This window comes from Molothrus aeneus, chromosome 7, assembly GCF_037042795.1.
Source record: "Molothrus aeneus isolate 106 chromosome 7, BPBGC_Maene_1.0, whole genome shotgun sequence".
NCBI classification, from domain to species: Eukaryota; Metazoa; Chordata; class Aves; order Passeriformes; family Icteridae; genus Molothrus; species Molothrus aeneus.
Genome location: NC_089652.1, coordinates 3,948,655 through 3,969,102, shown reverse-complemented (window position 1 = coordinate 3,969,102; position 20,448 = coordinate 3,948,655). Strand labels below are relative to the sequence as shown.

Genomic DNA, 20,448 nt, shown 5'->3' with positions numbered 1-20,448 from the left:
TGGCTCATGTCCAACAAAATCAGGCCTGGAATAAAATTTGGGCTTTTACAAACTCTGTCGATTTTTAGGGCACAGTCTAGCAATATACCAAGTATGTGCATGTGAACAATATCACTGATTTCAGTAGGGCTGTTGATGCCCTCTTATTTAGATATATTTGGTCTTGTGTGAGGCTGTAACCAGTATCCATCCTCTGGAATTCAGTGAATGTCATGTCCTCGCCTCCAAAACCCACCTTGATGTTGGAGAAAGAAATATTAGCAATTTCCCAACAGGTTCCACTATAAAACCAAGCTTTTCAGCCACTTGTAACTTCACCCAAATATAACTGCTCAGCCCAAAATTTCCTGTGCTAGGTATGGTGAGCAAGGCTGATTTTTTAATGTAAGAAAATGTTGGCTGCAATCTTTCTGTCACTAGGAAAAATGCATTTGGGAGGTTTTTTTTAATCTTGCAGGAACTCTGCTGCTCTCATATTTTGGAGCAAGAAATGCAGCAGAAGAGCTTTCTGGTCTGAAAGCAGCTACTGGCATTAACAAGAAACCTCTTTGCCAGTACCCGGGAATGCAAATAAATTTGATCAAGTCATGAAGTTCTAAAAATTACGTATCACAAGCAGCATTCAGTACAATGCTGTATCAGAATTTGGCAGCTGAATGCTGTCTATATTGAGAACATATTTTTCTGTATAAATCCTGGGTGTGAAACTATAGAAAACTGGATTTTGTTCTTGTTTCTGCCATAAAAAAACTGGGTGAGGCTGGATAAGTCACTTAGGAGCACTAAGCTGGTCATTAATTTTGCATTTTTCGTTTTCTCAGTGCCTAATTTTGAGACAATTTAGGTTAGGTTTCTATTTCACATCCAAGCAGAGTCAGTTTTGTGTGTGGAATGCCCAGTCCCTCTCCTAACCATGATGGAACCCATCTACCTGGGTAATACATGAGGGTGTGCTGGGAGAACAGGCTGCTCATGGCACATTGGTTCCAGTGTTTCAGAAACCCTGGTGCCAGGAATTTTTCCTCCACGTGGATGTGAGCTCTGCCCTCGCTCAAGTTAGTGGCTGTATTAAACACCCAGCTGATGTGCCCCAGGCAGCTCTGGGTGCAGCACTTTTTGACCTGAAGGTTGATTTTTGTGTGATGTGGTCAAGTGTGGAACGCCCTGAGACTGCAAGTATTTTGCATCTGAAGAAACTGTATTTTTATTTATGGCTCCGTCAAAATAAATTAAAATAATCGATGATTGTTTTGAAAGCAAATTACTGGGAGTACTATACATCTACCATGGCAAGTGCTGAAGAGATGAGAATGTCTTATAATGCCAGAGTGAGTTGTGTAAACAAGGGTATTTATATACTCAACAGCAGCAAATCTCCCAGAGGGTTTTTTGTTGGGTTTGTTTTTTTTTTCTTGGCTGAGTCTCCACTGATCCCACTTTATCCCCAAGGAGGAGGAGGAGAAAACTAATGTTCCTATCACACATGTTCCATTATTGATTTCCATTGCAATCCACCCTAAGTCTTCTGTGCTGGAAATAATTAGACCCTGTGAACAGAGATGAAGCAAAAATCTATACAATGCTGGATTGCCAGAAATGAAGACAAGGGTGCCTAATTAATGCTGCATATAGAATGCCTTTTGGATGAATGGGCTTCCCTTTCTCAGAAGCAGCTCAACAGCAGTTGTGTCACAAATTTGCTGTTAATTAAATGGTGTTCACTGTGTGCCTGTAAAAATGGCATGGAGGAAGAAAAACATTGGACAGCAGCAGCATTTTGCAAAAGCTCTGCAGTTTAGAGGGAAGACTGTGAAAAACAAATTTGCAGCCTTCGTACAGACAGCAAGATATTTCCTTCTGTATGAAATTTACTTTATGGGTTTTCCCAAAGCTCCACAGGAATGTCTGGTCATTGCAGAAATTTGGGCATTTCAGAAGCTGGACTTGGAAGTGTGTTGGGAGGGTTGAGGGTAGGCAGAATGTTCCTGGCAGCTGAGGCAGGATGGATGAGAGCACAGCTGCAGCCTGGCCAGGGTGTAAGGGTTGTTCAGGAGGAGTCAGGGTCTAGAGGAAGACACCAGGTAAAATTTTCTCTGCGTGGAAGGTGACCTGAAGGTGATCTAAGGCTGTGTAATGCAGCTTGGAAACTGAGAAGGAAGATCTTTAGAAGGAATGTAAGAGAGCTGATGGAAAGGCTTCACAACAGCCCCCACTAAGAGCAGAAATATCTGGAGGGAAAAACTGGAGGGGATCTGAAGTGTCTGAAGCAGGTTAAGAGAAAAATGTCAGCTGTGTGCACATGCAGATAGCAGCAGTGGGGTTGTTGGTGCTTCACAGGTCTCTGTAGTAGAGGGATTCTGGGACAGCTCTTCTTGTCCTGTAATTTGCAGGCCACTGGTGTCTTCTCTCAGCCTTTAATTCTCTCCTTTTATCTCTGTTCCCCCCTTGCTCTTCTAGATATCTGCTGTGGCCAATCTGAATGATACAACTGCTCTCTGTGCATCTCTGGAGAATTTAAATAGCATCATTGCCTCCTTCTCTTTTTTCCTATAAATGCAGAGGAAGTTTATCCTCTTTAGGAGAAGATAGAAAGCATTTTTTTCAAAGAAACTAGAGAATGAGTAAATCCCAGGCTCCTCGCTCAAGCAGATGGATTCAACTGATGAGTCTGTAGGAATCTTCCTAGGCTGGGCATTAAACTGCAAGAAAAGATGTTTTCTGATGAAATTCTAGTTGACATAAATATATTTTTAGCAGGGATTTGATAGAGGGAATTATTTTTCCCACTATAGTAGATGCTGTGGTTCTGGTTTAGGAATTTTATGAAATAATTTGAGTGCAGAAGAAAGGCGCAAATAAAAAAGAGGTTTTTACGACATTGTGCCTTCTAAGTCCTGTCTTTTCTCCCCATTTGGGTTCTTAGCATTGTCTCTCTCCTCTCATTCTGCTCTAATATGCTTTTTTCTCTCCGACCTGTCGGCCCCGATGCACAGCTGAAATAGGTGCACACACAGGTTGTGATTCTTCTCCCCATTACTGCAGTTTGAGTCTGAACTCCAGATTTAATCTGCCTAAATAAGCCACTCCTGGGAGTAAAATCAACTACTAGAACTTTTTGATGTTCAACAAATAGCAAGGCATTACAATGATTTAAATCAAATAACCAAATCCATATGAAATACACTTCTTGTTATCTGTCCAACAGATTGATTTTCTTCCCTGGATCCATTTTAAGCTGCACTGCAGTTGCTAAATCAAAAATAAACTGAGTTTTCAGTCTACGGGCATGTTAAGTGTGTGATTTCCATTACATCACAGCGTGCCACATATTAAAAATGAAAACATGGAACACATTTTGAGTACAGAATTGAAATGAATTTTCTGACCTAGTCCCAGTGAACGGGCTCTAAAGTGCTGGCAATGCCTGTAAGCTCCTGGACTGTAATTATCATTTGAGTTATTTCACAGTGGTAGGAGACTTTACACCTGTGGGCACAAGTGGGGACAGGCTGACATCGATGCTTTTTGGAATTATTTTGGATAAGTGGGAATGTTAATGATGTCAGTGCAGCTTGTTACCCTCTTGCATGTTTGTTAAAACATAACCAAACAAAGTATTTTAAAGCATTGTTTGAATGTTAAGTGGAACTTCAAGAGAGTGTGAAAACAATTCTGGTTTCACAGAAATCAGTCCTGTTCTTTTTTCTTCAGCAGCAGCAGCAGCAGCTCATCTCCACAGCATGTATTTTGAATTCTCATGAGCTTAGAAAGCATCGCTGTTTGCTCAGTCCATCCAGAATCAGACTCCTGGGGCTGTTGCCCTGAGTTAAATGGATCTCATGTGTTTCCCATGAAATGGGAGTGGTACAGAACATAACCTGCCTTTCTCTTCTCCTGCAGCTTGGCTTTACACCCCCGGAAGAACATCGTGCTGACGGGCGGCGATGACCACCTCTGGAAGACGTGGGGCTTTCCTGATGGGAACATCCTCCTGACAGGGGAGGGACACACGGATTGGCTCTCAGGCTGCTGCTTCAGGCCCAGGTCAGTGCCTCTCAGGATCTTTTGCTGGTAGCCATGACCCTGAGAAATGTTCAAAGTCTCTTTTCCCAGCCCGAGCACTTGAAGAATGAGTCAGGGCTCTTCATTTCTCGCTCTCAAGGTTGTTTATTGTATCTTATCTATAAAAATTCTTTCTCCTGCCCTGTCCATCCAGCAGGACAGTTCCAGGCACTCTGCCTGCCCCCAGGGCAGTGTTATGTATTTATACTAAAAACTACATCTACAATGTTTACAATTACTTTCCAATGCCTATCACCTATGTTAGACAGTGAGCTTCTACTCTAAACCAATCTAAAAGTGCCAACATCACAGCAGAAGATGAAGGCCAAGAAGAAGGAGAAAGGCTGGACACACCCAGATCTCTCCATCTTGCCTCCTGAACCCCCATTCTAGAAACCTCAAAATCTACTTTTTCACCCCGTGATAGCTTCACTATTACTCTACCTAAACTGTTGTGGCTTGTTGGTCTTCATCTAAGGTTGGTAATTTGCTCCATGGGTCATAATCAAAACCACAGGTGTTTTGGGCTCCATGCCAGGGCTTCTGAGCCCCCTGGCAGGGGTCCTGGCCATTCTGGACAGCCAGAGGGATGTCCTGGGTTCCTGTCCCTGAACAGGCCCTGCTCTCTCCTGGAGCTCCTCCATCCACTGCCCTGCTTTGCTGCCTCTCTGTTCTCCCCCTGCACGCTGCTGAATTCCCAAACATGTAGATAGAATGTCCCTCTGCCGTTCACAGTGTTGACTTAAGACTGATTGCTTTTAGTATTTTGTACATCTTAAACTCTGTCCCTATAGCAGTGCATGTAACATGGAGTAATAAGCTTTTCAGGTCTTGCTGTATTCATTTTCTCCCTGTTCATGCACTATGGCAAACACAGTCCCATTATTAATAATACTGAAAAGTTGACTTCTTGTATTATGCATTATTTGTCATATGAGTAAGAATATTTGGGTTTACCTAGAGAATATGAGCTTTCCTGCCCTTTCATCTTATGGATTTGAAGCTGAATTAATAAATGAAGGTGAACATGGAAAATACAAATTAAATATTTAAGATACAAGGGTCATGGAAATAGGGCAAACACGAAGTAGATTTTTTCATCTTTCTGTTGAAAAATAGGACACCATTTTACTCTCAAACTAAAATGCATTTGATAAGGCTGAGCTTCTATATGTTGAAATTACTTTGCATCAGATTTGTGAGGCAGCATTTTAAATAGAGTTCTTTACTGTTAGAATAATAAAGGTCTGCCAGGCTATTCACCTGAGGCTTGGTTATAAAAGGAGCATTATTAAGCCTTCAACCTTGTATTTTCATTGTGTTTATTTTATTGAGCAATATTAGCTCTCTTCTTCATGAGGAGGAAATGTATCCTATTTAATTTCATGGTTCCTCCTGATTTCTGAGTTTGTAATGAGCTACCAAAGGCAGACATAGTCCTCTGAACACAAGAAAATCCCCTCCTTCTTTTCAAAACCTCAAGAAGCAGGAGTCACACTTTCTGGGATGAATTAAACATGCACTTACTCTTCTCTTGCATCACTTTCTCCTAAGAAAAACAGGCTTTTTCTTAAGATGCTTGTGTTTTCACCATGTTCTCTTTCTCATGTGTATATCCTTAGAAATAATTACATTTAAAAGAACAGGATAATATTTAACTTAAATAATTGCATATAATACAGGAGGAGGGAAATGGAAGGCTCAGCTTCTTGTTTTAAGGTGGTAGGAAAATTTATCTATTGCTGCATGACAAATTTCAGAGTTTGTGAGTGCTGGACATGGTTTAAACTTGCAGATAAACAGAATGCTGCCTTTTCCTCTTACCTGTTGTGAATATAAAACTTGGCACAGGGGAAGAAAGGGAAATACAATTAGAAGAGCATGTTATCATTTATAAAGCTGCTGGCCATACTAATCAGATTTCGATAATGCATTGTTACCATGACACCCGCTGACTCAGAGACTCAGAACTATTTTCTCATTAGTCTTTGACCAGAATACAGTCCTTTCAATAGGCTTTCCTATTTCTCATTCAATTATTGAAATTAAAATGAGTTGAGGTACATCATTATTCTCTTGCAGTATAAATTGACTCCTGCTGAATGCTCTGGAGTGATTCAAAAGCAGTGCTGTTAAAATATTGTCTTCTGTTACTGCATAAAATACATAATGTGGCTGAATACATTTAATCATATTTTAATATTTTTTAATTTTTTTTTTAGATAGAAGACTTTTATATATTTGTTTTTCTCAGAAGTAAAACCAATTAAGTAAAAATGAACAGTTCTAATAGATTTTTTTTCTTTTTCTGGAATCAAATGTAGATATCTTCTAGTTTTGTTCCCAGTTTAAAGATTTGCAATGATGTTCACCCCAGAAGTGAAAAAAAAAAAAAATTTTGTGCCACTGGGCTATTAAATGGTGACCTGTGTAGAACTTCCATAGTTCTATAGTCTTTCCTGTTTGTCCTCTGTGAGATCACTTCTCCTCTGTGAAGTGGAGAAGTTCTTCTCTCTCTGTAAAATCTCTGTGGTTTCTTCTCTCTCTGTAAAATCAGGTTTAGTACATCCTCCACCTCTGGAGGTTGTGGGAAGTGTTCTGTGTGCAGGCACACGAGTCTGCTGGCAGATCACCTGTTACAGCATCCTGCACTAATAACCCAAAATCTAATGATTTGATGAGAGCTGTGATGGGCATTTCACTGCTGCTTTTGCACGTACAAGTGACTTAAAATCCCAGAAATCTGGGGGTTTATGTGCTCACAGAGTATTACTTGAGCAAGGGGCTTTCTCATGGTTGTCTCTGTGCCACTGCTGTATAAACAGGGGTAAAGCTGCCAGGTGGTTGGGAAGATCTAGAGACTTGAAGCTAAAGTGCTGTTGGGTTTTTATCTCCTCAGTGTCTCCAAGAGCCTTGAGAGAACTTTCTCTAGGAAGTAGCAATAGCAAGGTAAAAGTGTGTTTTGGGCTCTGGATTAGAGAGATGAGGATTGTCCTTAGGAGCTTTCCCAGGACTGATGTACCACAGTGTCCTTAAGCATCATCACAGAGCCTTGGGGGCAAAGAGCTGTTGGATGGAGGAGTCTCCCCCATCATGCCCCCACTGGCAGTGTGCTTCATTCCACAGTGATTTTATGCTGAAAACCACCTCTGTTTCACTTGTGCTCAAAGCAGGGTGAGGTGATACTGTGCTGAGGCTCCAAGGCTGCTGCTGTGTCGCTCCTGGGTCGGCACAAAGGGTCTGGGTGCCCCATGTGTTCTCCCTGCAGTGGCTCCCAGGACAGGGGATGAAGGGCAGCAGCCTGGCTTTGTGCATGTGAGGAGAGCAGAGCAGCTCCCTGCAGATCTGAGAGTAAAGCATTGCCTTAAGCTTTTAAAATAAAAGTAAAACTTCAAACAGCTCCTGTCATCTGCAGTGTGCAGCATCTGGGAGGAGGAAGGAGAACAGTGCTTCCTTCTTTGAAACTCAGGTGACACCTGGTCAAACTTCAAAAAAAACCAGTGTTTTTACTCTGGTCTGGCTGAACACTGCTTTGCAGATGAATTAGCTGTTTCAAGCTCCTGTTGCTGTTGAAAAATTTAATGTTTGTCAGTTTGGCCATTTCTAGATGTGAAGGAATGAGGGAATGAGAATGACTCCTGTCACAGTCACACACAGAGGTTTTGTGCTAGGAATCTGGAGAGCTGGGGAAGAGCTGTGTCGTGCGCCTGTGTGTGCCAGGCGATTCAGATATTTGAAATAGCAAACAAAAATCTCCATCTTCTGCCAATTTCCAGGATACGTTGAGGATGTTAATGCTGTACCTCTAAGGACTATACTCTAATTACACAAAGATATTTCATGGCATGTACTAGATTTATTTATCTTTGTTACTAACCTTCCTGGCTGGCTAAAGAATCAAGCTCTGCAGGATAGCAGAAGTGTGTGTTAATGTCTGATAAAATCCCAGTGAACAGTATAATATTATATTCTTGCCCTGCATGTGGGCTGGTATAATATGTAATGTCCTTAATATATTCATAAATATTAATCAAGTCAACTCTTCTAAAATGTTTGTAGCCCTTTTAATGCAAATATTGTCTGGTTCTGTGGAATACAATGAATTTCTGAATTGAAGTACAACCTGTAGGTTCTGGAAGCTATTTAAAACTTGCATTGAAAGTTGTCAGATTGTCAACTCCTTTGTAATGTCCTGTTCTCCTAAGAAAGAAGCAGAGTTTCTGGTGTTCCTTGGTTCCTGAGGAAAGAAATCAAAGCCATTATCAATTTATTATTATTATATAAAAATTGTCACTGCACTTACTTTTACCTGTGTGGATTTTCTGTAAGTTCTATTGCTGTTGGAAACCTGGAGGCAGTTATTAATTAATAAAAAAGAAACTAAAGAAAAGGTAAAATAAGTATGGTCATGCATCAGACATGCAAATAAAAGCATGTAATGTTTGATACCCTAGAAGAAGGTGCCAATGAGGGGAAGCAAGAGAACGATGAGATAAAAATCCATGTTCTCCAGAGCAGAAGTATTGATATATATCTGGGTGGTATTTCTCAAAGCTGGAGGAGCTGATGTTAGTCAGATGGAAACCTGTGCATGGATAGAGGAGAAACACAACCCTGTAGAGAGAGAATTAGCAGAACCTGTGGAGGATGGATGTGAGGGATTGGAGAGAGATTGAATGAGCTGTGGAGGGAATGCAACTCCAGGTGGGCTTGAATTCACTCAAGAAGCTTTTAGGGAAATTCTGTAGCAGGCTCTGGGTAACTGAGCACTGTCATGGCCTCAAGACCAAGTCCAAAATGTTGCTGACAATCCAGGGTGGGGAAAAAGAACCAGGATAGTGATAGTTGCTCAAAGTTTCCAAAAGCAATGTCTGATAAATACAAAATTATGTATGTAAGACTCTATCATAGTGAAAGTTATTTTCTCATCGTACAAAAATTCTCTGAAATTTTTGTATAAAATCCTCTTAAAAAGCAAATTCCTGAGCAGAATTGAAGTCAGAATAGACTTTGAAAGTGAAATTAATTCTTACTTAGCTAAGCCCCTAATTTTGTTTTCTTTACATTATTTTAATTTCTTTTTTTATCTTATCATTTGTGAAGAAGCTCTCCAGAGATGACTTTGTGTGGGAAAAGGAGAGACTGAAAAGCCCAGCAGAACAGTAATGGAGGAAGGGAGGGAGGGTGTGGAGAAACCTCTGAGGAGTGATGGGAGGGAGGGCAGTCCAGAAAGGAGAGGCAGCTGGGTTTGATCCAGCCAGGCTCAGATGTTCTGAGGCAGCAGGCACAGGCTGACACTGCTCCTTGCTCACTGCATCTCACAGGACTCTGTGCTTGGAGGGAAGCACTGAGGAGCAAAAATCAGACTTGACAGCTCGGCAGGTCCAGGCACCACTTGTGAATTTCTCAGTGGACATATCTTTGTAGTTTGGGAGCCCCAAGTGCTTTGATTATCAAGGTGAATTACAAGGTGTGCTGCTTTATTCATCCCCCACCTGTGCTGCTCAGGAGTGTCCCAGTCCTGGGAGCTGCTGATGCATCAATCCACACCAATCTTCTTGACAATCATAATATCCTCAGCTATCAGTGTGTGCTGAGAAACATCTGCAGGGTATGAAGAGAGTCACACAAAATCTGGTACTAAAAAGAAATGACTGCTTTCTTAGTTACAAATTGCAAATAATGTCTTTTAAATAGCTAAGATGGTACAGGGCCCACAAAGGCTCAGCAAATGAAAAGCACTTGGTGACATACAGGGAAGAGTAGCTTCTTAAGTCACAGTAGCAAGATAATTTAAAACATTCCACCAACATCAAATATATTTCTCCTTGTACTTGAATAATTCCTAATGCCATTCTTCGATTCATTTTTATTTCTACGAAAAGAAGCAGGAATTATGTCTTATGCCATTTTGTTTAATGTTCTGGCTTCCAAGATTTGATGGTGTAGTTATTTGGTGGAACTAGGGGGACTTACAGAACAGACAGTCACTGCTGAAGTTATGATTCCATGATCTAGAGGATGTTGCTACAATCTAATGTCTGTTTGTTTTAGTGAAATGCAGCGGCATTTGTCTGCATGGAAACTGTGATTTAGTATTAAGCAGTGGGATTTGACTATGCTATTGCAGGCTCTCTCTTAGAAGAGACCTTTACATATTCTTTTGGGGTCTGCAAAAAATCTATCCCCAGGAAGAAATTAAGAGAGGTTTGGAGGCAGTGATTTTCAAGTGTTCATTTTTATCACCCTTCCTTCAGAGGCACTGCCCAGGCTGGGTCAGCAGTCACACCAAGATGACATGTAAGCCAGCAGAACAAAAAGGAGCTCCTGGAGATATTTAAACAGGAACAGGCTGGAAATTCAGCTTCATCAGGGACCATTTCAAGCCCTATTATGGAATAGTTTCAGTAGTGATGTGCTCAGGCACCCTCCTGTTTGTCGTGCTCCACATTGCTTTTCCAGTGGTGTTAAGAGTTGTGTGTGCTTCTGTGGGATTACTGCCCAATCCCACAACATTTCCACAATCCCTGGACCTCACAGATAATTCCCTGGGCAGGCACTGTGTGGCTCTGCAATGCACTTCCAGCTGCTCAGGTCCTTCTAGAGGGGTTGAGTTCTGAGCACAAGCTGCCCAAGTGGGCAGGAGATGTGCAGCACATCCCAGGGATAGGTTCTGTCTGCACTCTCAGGGAACTGCTGGATTCGTTATGGACAGCACAGAAACCTTGCAAGTGGTTTCATGAGCAGAGTTCAGATTCAAGGGTTCCATTAATTGCACCTTTTAGCTCGAGAGCGAGGAACTGAAGCAAGGCAGAACTGGCCCTGGTGGGAGAAGGCTGCTCAGGAGCTGCTGCGCACACCTGGGAGCCAGGGAGGAGGAAGAGGAGGAGGAAGGGTGTCACCTTCACCCTCCTGCCTGGCCACTGAGCCAGCCAGAGCAACAGTCCTCCCAGGGAAGAGATTTGGAGATTACTGGTAATAAAAGGTCCATGGACAGTGAGCTGCAGAACTCTTTCTCTGCTGGCTTTGGAGTTGTAAATGCTGAGTTTCACACTATACATTAAACAAGGCTGAGACTTGAAAGCCACCAACTCCCCTCTAAGCATTAAGTTAAAAAAGAATTGTAAGACTCAGGTTAATCACAAAGGTCTCTGTTGGCTATCAGTGGAATAGAATTATTTTGATTTGTGCTTTGAAATAGTCTTTAAAACCTCATTCAGGTCTCACTGCAGAAACAGATGGGTTTTATTTATCCTTTTACTACTACTGATAGCTATGAAAGAAACATGAGATAGTCTGCATGTTCTACTTAGGACTTTTGAACATTTATTTATTGAAAAGGCATAATGATATAATTTTTTAGAGGATGTTGAATTCCTGCATAGTTCAATAAAGCCTTTAGTTACCAGATTACATATTAAACTTGCCAGTGGTAAGAAACTTCTTTTGAGTGGCACGATTAATTTTCAGTCATCTAACTGGCTTTATGTAACACATCATATTTAGCAGTCGAGACATCTGTTAAAGTGCTTTATCAAACTGAGCTAATACAGGAGTCAAAAGAAAAAAAGTTGTATTCATTTATTCTGCAAGGAAAAAAAACTATTTCAGAAGTCTTTTATTCAGTTCCCCAGAGTACAGTATTCACTGTGTGCTTGGTGTTTTCAAGTATAGCAAAATTTTAATTTCAAAAGTAGCTTTATTTATTTCAAAATCTTTGATAAGCTTCATACTTTTTGTACAAGGAAACAGTTTCAACATAACATCATTCTCTCTCAAGCTTACAAAGCCTGCTATTTTTACGTCACAAACATGTGTGGGTGGGCATTAGATTTCCTTTGGGATTCTCAATCTCATTATTTTTATCAATAAAAAGCCTCTGCTGGACAAAGGAATAAATCACATATAAATGAAATATGAGAGATTACATGAGAAGCTCAGCTTTTGCTTAGTCTAATCCAATATTTTTGGCCAAACATCTCAATGTCAAAGGCTTTATAAGTATTCTACAGGATCAGTCTGGCAAAGAGAAATCAATAACCAGGTAATGGATTTGATTAAATTTTTTCCCCTTCCACCCACTCCCAAAAGCCAAATATTTCTACCCATACTAATCTCTTCTGGCACGTGGCACTGTTGGTTATTCTCTGTGGGGTTTTGAGATGTAAATATATACATAAAGTATGTTTTCATTTCAAAGAGCTCTGTTAACTATTGGTGAGTATCTATTTCAAGAAAAAACTGAATCTCATTTGTATCTCATTTTTATTTTCTTTAGAGAGCTCAGTTCTGCAATGCACTTTTGGAAAACACAGACTGATAACAATTGTAACTTTGCTACAGATTTAGATCCTGATTTGTTGTTCAGTAGTTGGCTTTTTTCTGAGGAGAATTTCCTCACACAAGCTGGGGTTCCCAGGAGATGTCCAGACTTCTGGAGATTTTCTTTGTTGCCAAATGCTCAGTTGCCTGCTTTGCCCCAGTGCCTCTCATCTTGTGTCTCTGAGGTGGTTGTAGTGGCAGCCCACGAGCCCTCTGCAAGGTTTGCCTTCAGAAGCATTCATGATTAGGCCATTGATGTTCTCCAAGGATGTTACTTCTGCTTTACAGAAGTAGTTTTCCCCATCAATAAAAAGACCAAAGAATATCCCTATTGCATGGAACCTGGAGAGTCTTTCATTATATTGATTTTAGAAAGCAAACAGTGTGCAGTTCCATAATGTGGTTACTGAATAGGCTTCACTTTTTCATCCATGAAAAACTACCTTTGGCTTGTATTTCTTATACAAGGAATGGAAATACTGACCACTCCAAGGTAGTGATTCACTAATAATATCTCCATTACAATAATTCAGTGAGTGGCAGGAGAGAGAAGTGCTGAGGACAGCTGGAGACAGGAGAAGGAGGAAAGGTTTGGCAGAAGCAGCACTCCTCCCACTGAGCAATTCAGATGTATATTTGAAATAACTACAGGAAGATAACCCGTTGTCATAAATGCTGCCCTTTGCTGAAAGCACTCTGCAGTTGCTTTCACAGGTGGTTTCAAACACACTGAACTTCAACACCAGTGATTGAATCCTCTTGATAAACTAATGGTATTTCTGCTGATGAATTTGCAGCCCCTCCATCACAGATGCAGAACATCTCTGTAAAGGCTCTTTAGCAAAGCCTCAGTCTTCATACCCACAATGTGTGACCTTGGATGCATTAGAAATCCTCATGGGGATAGAAAGTTAGCTAGTCTTTGTGTAGTATTATTTAATTTCTTATTTAATTACCTTCATCATCTATCACTTAGATGTTATGCTTGCCCATAAGGTAATAGTTTTCAAATGTTCTGAATGCTTACTTTACACAGAAATTGTGTTATTTTGCTTTAGTGATGACCTCATGTGCTACATTCTGCCATTATCTGAATTTTGGACCTGAAAACAGACATATTTAATTTGGGGGGCTTTAAAACAATCTGATATTAGGTTGAAAAGATACTGTGATTATGGATTTTACAAAACAGGTGTCAAGTTTAATATTTCTCTTTCAGAAAAACTTTATTTAGTTATTAAGAATCACCATTTTGATGTAATTGTTTTGACTTAGAAATTGCAAGGAAACTTTCTGATCAGCTGTGAGGTAATTAGATTTGGTGTTTACTTGAAAGAAAGAAAGTAATTTCTATATGATAACCACTCTGATAGATAAAGGGTGGAGGAATAGGCAGTTGACATCTCTTTATAGAGTATCAATAAAATGGGATATTTCTAAACCTATTAGTTCAGCTTCATTTGAGCCACGAGTGTGTTCTCTGAAAGTTTTGCAGAAATTTGCCTGCTTTTCAAGGAGCTCTTGGTTTCTTTTTCTGTACATCTGTCTGATTTTCAGTTCCTGCAGCTCTTGCTGCCTGTGAGTCACCAGAAGCAGTTCAGTTTTGCTGATGTTTTATTTAGGCTGTGAGGAAAAAACTGTTGTTCACTTTGGTGGCTCCGATTTTGAGTAGTTCAGGTTTTCTTCTGGCTTCATCAGCATTTTGTGCTGGGGAGCTGGAGCTGCAGAGGGAGCTGCCATCTCACTGGGGCTGGGGAGTCTCAGTTCACTGCTCTGATCCTGGACATGTTGCTCTGACTCTGTTCAGTTGTTATACACGTCAAAACATCTCTCTTAATAGAATCTCTTGTGTTATGTTTCTCTGAGTGCAATTATAATCTTGATGCCTTTAACATCCTCGCTTCATTATTGCTTTCTTCTGTGCAATAAAGGCAATTGTATTTTCCCTCAGGTCTGCTGCAAGGGTTCTAGTGGAGTGGCTAAGGAGATATCTGTGTTTGTTATATTGTTAAAATGAGCCTTTCCTAAAGTGCAACTGTTAAAATAACAAACATTAGTGTTAGAGTTGACTAGAGAATGGCAATTCAATTGAGGCAATATCTAAGATATTTGAATTGGAAATAACCCCCAAATATTTAGAGTGTTTACAAGATTTTGTCTGGAGCACAAACTCCAGGTATGAATTGCACAGTCATTTATTGTGTTTCTGTGCTTCCCCTCAAGCTGTGTGGCTGCAGTAATTTGGGGAATTCCAGGTACAAAACAGTTGCACTAGCACAGGAAGCACGAGAAGTTGCCCAGCTGGGAATGAGCATCAGGACTTGTTTGACTGCTGAGGAACTTGGATGTGGAACCAAGTTCTTATTTTGTTGTAATTACTGCCTTTTTGTCTGGGTAGTGTGTATATAAAACAAATGGGGATCAGAGGGAGAAGACCACAGTGTTTGTGTCTATGGTTCAGATTACCTGTGAGAGTTGTGTTTGAAGAGATTTCTGCTGTCCCTCTCTTGAGCAGTCAGTGTTTAGGCTGCATGGCCTTGTGGATGAAAGCTCAGTTTTCATGCAAAGCATCAGGACTTGTTTGACTGCTGAGGGATATGGATGTGGAACCACATTCTTATTTTGTGATAATTACTGCTTTTGTGTCTGAGTAGTGTCTATATAAAACAATTGGGGATCAGAGGGGGAGGGCCACAGTGCAAACACTGTCTATGGTTCAGATTACCTGTGAGAGTTGTGTTTGAAGGGATTTCTGCTGTCCCTCTCTTGAGCAGTCAGTGTTTAGGCTGCATGGCCTCGTGGATGAAAGCTCAGTTTTCATGCAAAGCCTTTCAGAGGAAGGGTGGACATTTATATTCACTTTGCTATTCTGCTTTCTCGTGTATCAGCCCAGCATTCATTCTGCTCATGTTCAACATTTCCATTCCTCCTCCACTCTTGCAGTTAGATTTTTATTGATTACTGTCTCCATTAACTCACTCTCCATCCTCAAGCTGTGTCCCTGTATCCCCAGGGCATGGCTCAGTGAGATCATCACCTGCCCCAAGTACAAACACTGGGCTCATGCACTGTCCTGTGTGTTTTCTTGGCCTTCACTGTCAGGATCATTACACAGAGTGAGTTACATATCCTTCCAGGGGCCTGGGAATGTTCAAATCCCAGTGCAGAGCTTTCCACCAGCTGCAAAATCTCTGTGCACTCACTGAACTCTCTCTGCATATGAATATGCAGCTTAAAAATGATGCTTTATACAAACATGCAAATGGGATTAATGACTATCGTTCATTACTGGCTATTGATTGTGATTAGACATCCCTGGACCACCACTGGGGGATGATAATGGATTTAAAATGACTGAGCCACAACTTTGCATTTCAGAGGAACTGAGACACAGGATTATCGCTGTTAATATAGGTCATAAATCTGTTCTGTACATGGAATTCATGTATCTGAACTCCTTCCAAACTACATTTTTCCCTACTTCAACAGCGCTTCATTACAATTTGAGGATTTGGAGTCATTCCAGTGGAGGAAAAATGACCAAACTGGATGGGATGGGTGTTGAGATGAAGTATCACACTGTAATGGCTCACTGTTTAATGTATGTCATGGATATTGATTGGTACTATGCATGATTTTATGTGGACTAAATACATTATTTTAAAAATTTAACAGTGTACAGAAAGACTTTAACTTACACTGGATTGTTTGAGAGAAAGTGTTGGAATGGTACAGAATAGATCTCATTTCTGGAAAATGTGGTAGTTTTGCAATGTTTACTCATTAGATTTGATTTCAGGTAAAATAGTTGTTTCTCGTGAAGTTAATGGAGGAAAATTTACTTGGCAGTAGGCTACAGCAAAGTGGCACAACTGGACCCAGGAACACTGTTTGCTTTCAGCATAAGAGGGCCTCATATTTGTTGCAGATACCACTGGCCAGGCTCCCACGAGCTCCCTGCTTCCAGCTGGAGGCCAGGATTCTCCTACCCCTTGTTAAATAGGTGTCTGATTTTGCTGTGGGCTGCTAGATGTGCATTGGCAGGAAGCTTTTTAAAAAAGCATCTTTTTTTAATGCTAAATAATTGTAAAAAGGGAACTCATTGCTGTCTAATTTTTCCCCAGAGCCCTGCATTGTGTAGTGCCTGCTGTCTTGCTGACACATATTTTGCTACATCTAATCTCCAAGTATTGTAACTAGTTTATCTTTCCTCTTTTTATTTTTATTCCTTACCTGGTGTGCCTCCCAAGCCTCCTAAAAGCCATTTTTCCACATACTAAAAGCTGCCTTCTACAAGGCACCTAATTTATTTTATAACCACCTCTAATTCCATCATATTGCATGGCAGATAAGCCATTTTCATACATCAAAGAGTCTAGCCTGCAGTAAATGGTAAATATGTTTTGGGCAATACCAAGCTCAGCTACTGGATTTGAATGGGGCAGACCTGAGTGGTGTCTGTGTTGTTTGTAACCTGCATTGGAGCAATCTGGAATTACCAAATTATTGTAACAAAAAGTCATGTTAAAAAAATTATTAAAAAACATTATAATTATCCTGAATGTAGAACTATAGGCTGTGTTTAGAGTGGGCCAGCACTTGGGAAAAAAGGGGTACTTGGGCACGGGAAGATGTGCAGGTAAGAGCAGTGGGAAAGGCCTCAGGTGAAACAGGATTGCTCACACAGCAGCTTCTGGTACCAGTACTCAGGTCAGAAAGGAAAGATAGTTTTAAGTATGGAGGACTTGCTAAGTTGAAAGTTGTTAATAAATAGCTTCAATTTTTTACCTTGGAGTTCACCCATCCCATACCAGGACTCTTTCTGGTAGTTAGGAGCACGTTGTATTTGAATGTTTGCAGATGGGAACCTGTCACTCTTGAAGTGGAAGTAGCCTCAAGGAAGTTTTCATGGAGAAGGTGAGCTTCATTAAAACAGAAGTTTGCTGCTTGTGTGATGCCTAGTCCTGGTGTCAGTCTATCCAGAAGCAGTTTGGTGCCAATACCTTGCTTTCCTGTTTGCCCTTGCTGTCACAGCCAGCTGCCAGCCAGAGAGCACGAGGGGAAACACTTCTCCTGGCACAGGTCAGTGTATGAGCAGGAAATAGCCCAGAAAGATCTCCCAGTTAGGTAATGTGGAGTGAAAAATTGCCTCAAGTTTTGCACTTGGCGTGCTACACATTGACAGGATTCTGAGGATTTCCAGCCAATAGCCTTATGGCAAAGGATTTTGCAGAATGGTTGTGTTTTCCTTCCCCTACAAAAAACCATGTGTCCATGTGCCATCCACCATCTGCTGGTTACTGCCCTAAAAGCCTTTGGAAGGCTTTCCTCGGCTTGTAAAATGTCAGTCTATAATTGATTTTGTATTTTTGAAATTAATTTTTTTTCCTCCTCACCTGCAATGATAAATGAGAAAAGGTATTGTTGTATTTCTGCTGCTGAGTATTCTAGCTTTCACCTTCTGTAAAAACAACATTTCATATCTATTTATAAAGTGGGGAAAATCTGGCTTGAGATTATTCTGAAGGATGAAACATATTACAATTACTACATAAAATGTTTCTTAGACACATAGACCACCAGGATAATTAAAGCAACACCCAAAATGAACTACAGATCCAAAAAATCCCAAGGGGTTCTTAATAAGAAGTGTCACTGTAAATAATTAATGAGTCTCAGAACTCCAGCAACAAAAAAAGTGAACTATATCTGAAGTCTGTTTCAAGGTCACAAAATCTTAGAAACAAAATCTTTGCTGCTGAGTGTTTTGTTCAAACACAGACTAAGAACATAAGGATGGCTCTCCATGCCAGAATTTTCTGGACCATCATCCAGTTCCCAGCAGTGAGTACCAGGGCATGCCTCAGAATGGCTAAGAATAGGAAAGGCATTGGTGAGGTTTGGTCTTAGTACTCCCCTGGACTCCACTTCTTATTTCAAAGTACTTTGAGCCAGATGCTGTTTCCATGTAATCCCTGGTGAATTCCTCTTCCAAGTCTTTGTCCCATCTTCCTTTGGACCCGCAGAGAGTTGGATCCACATCATCCTTTTCAGAGGAACTGTGCAAGCATCCTGCTTGGTGAGGCAGAAAATCACCCATTGTCTTTTCAATCATTTTAATGGGAACTTCTTAAATTGTAAATTGACTCCAACATTTTTTAAATTCAGCCCAATTTCCACCTTCTCTGGTGAGAAGAAAATGCAGGGCAGTGACAAAGTAGGAGAATAAAGAAGAGTTGCAATGGCTGCAGAGCTGAACTGATGTTTGGCATTTCCATCCCTTACATTGTTTTCAGCACCAACAGGAAAATGGAGTTTTTAAATACAGCTGTTGTAACCAAAGGTGGGACTCCATTAGTAGATGTCTACTTTGCTAAGTGTAGTTGTCTGGATTCCTGGTTTTAACCTTGTTTCCAAGTAAATTAGGTTTACAAGGATATATTTTCCCCCAGCCCCCTTGAACATGTTCCTTAGGCTCTCTTCCACTCTCTCTGGTAACTTTTAACTCGCAGGGTAAGTCTGGCCAAAATTGGAAAAGAGAACTCTAAAGGATCAATCAATTCTTGATAGATTTATTTAATCCACAGCTACGATGATGAAGGAAGTGGGCAAAAGATGCTTCCATAGGCACTCAGTGTTGATTAGTTCTGTTCTTCATGGAATAACTTTTTTCCCTAGGCATTTTCTTTCTTTATATTTCCTCTTTGACCTAGCAAAAAATGTCACCAAAATTCAAGTAAACTTTAGCAGTATTTGCAGTTCTTCCCTTGTACTTTACTGTGCCTACTGTCAACCTTGCTGATATTGCAAATAACATAGGGGCTTTTAGAATTTTGCTTTTGAATAATTGCATGAACAGAGGTAAATAAGAGATGTATTTTTTCCAATTAACTGGTTGGATATTGATTTTGAAGTGTTTTTCAATGTCATGGTGAAAGACCCTTACCCCTGTAACATTTTGGACTATATGTTTAAGATTTGCTGTTGTGTTGCTGATGCTTGTGATGCCCTGTGAAGGCTGACCTGGAACAGAGGCTAGGCAGAGTTAAAGAATAAAGCAGGGATTTATTAAAAGGCCTCAATGGATCCACCTTGGGCAGCACAAGAGCCCAGCCAGGGCTGCACCCCAGATGAACCAAAATGGTCACAAAATGGACACCTGGTCACGGGGTCTCTCACTTTATAAGTTCTGGTCCATTTGCGTATTGGAGTTAATTGTCCTATTATAGCTCCAGCCCATGAAGTCCCATCCTCTTGTTTTTCTCTCTTCAGTCCATGTTGTTTGTGCTCTTGGGCCTGAGATTTGAATCATTTGTCCTTGGTCCCCAGCTAGAGAAGGAATTGTTTTGTCTCCCTACTCTGTGAAGAGAGCTCACCATGCCCTAATACGAAGCTCAGAGTTACACACTAAAGCAGCACAGAATCTGAAAAATATAAAAACCAGAACCTGAGGCATCACTTGCATTGTTTAAGCTCCAGTCAGATGCTGCCTCTTGCTGCAGCTTTTTTAAGACAAAAAACTTGAACCCAGGTTAGGTTTGACTTGGTTTTGCTTTGAGAACTGTTGTTGGCCACAGGGTCTTGAGAGGAAACATGAGTAATATCCTGGAGCAGTCCAAGGCCAGAGCTATGTCCCTTGTCCAGAAATATTTGAAGCAGGAGCAGTATTTGCACTTTGGCTGTTGATGTTAGGAGTGACACATTTACAGGGGAGTGCTGTTGGTGTAGCTGTTGTCACCTGAGTGGCATTCCACAGAGGCACTCAGCCTCATGAAATGCTGCAAAGTGACTCTGTGCCAAAGGCTCATGTTGTTGCTGAATATGAGTCTTAATTATTAATGTGTCTACAACTTGGGAAGTGTTAATGGAAAGGTGTCTTTGTAGTGAGAACAGTGAATCTGGAAGGAGCAGGAATGTGTAATGAAAGGGAATGTGTGTGTGTGTGTTTAGAATATATGGGGAGGAAAGATTTAAGGCTTGAGAAGTTAATGTTCCATCCCTTTTTGTGGAAGGTGGAATTAATGTTTCCAAAGTTTTTTCCACTCTAATTGTTTCTGGAAGAGC

At 40.8% G+C, this 20,448-nt stretch overlaps 1 protein-coding gene across 1 annotated transcript in view; it reads left to right on the top strand.

Annotated features, from left to right (window-relative positions):
* The window catches only part of SPAG16 (sperm associated antigen 16), a 384,053-nt gene that overhangs the window by 172,615 nt on the left and 190,990 nt on the right, over positions 1-20,448 (top strand). Inside the window, exon 11 of the mRNA XM_066554035.1 lies at positions 3,901-4,044. Coding sequence (XP_066410132.1) covers positions 3,901-4,044 — 144 coding nt within the window. The remainder of the gene's footprint in view (positions 1-3,900; positions 4,045-20,448) is intronic.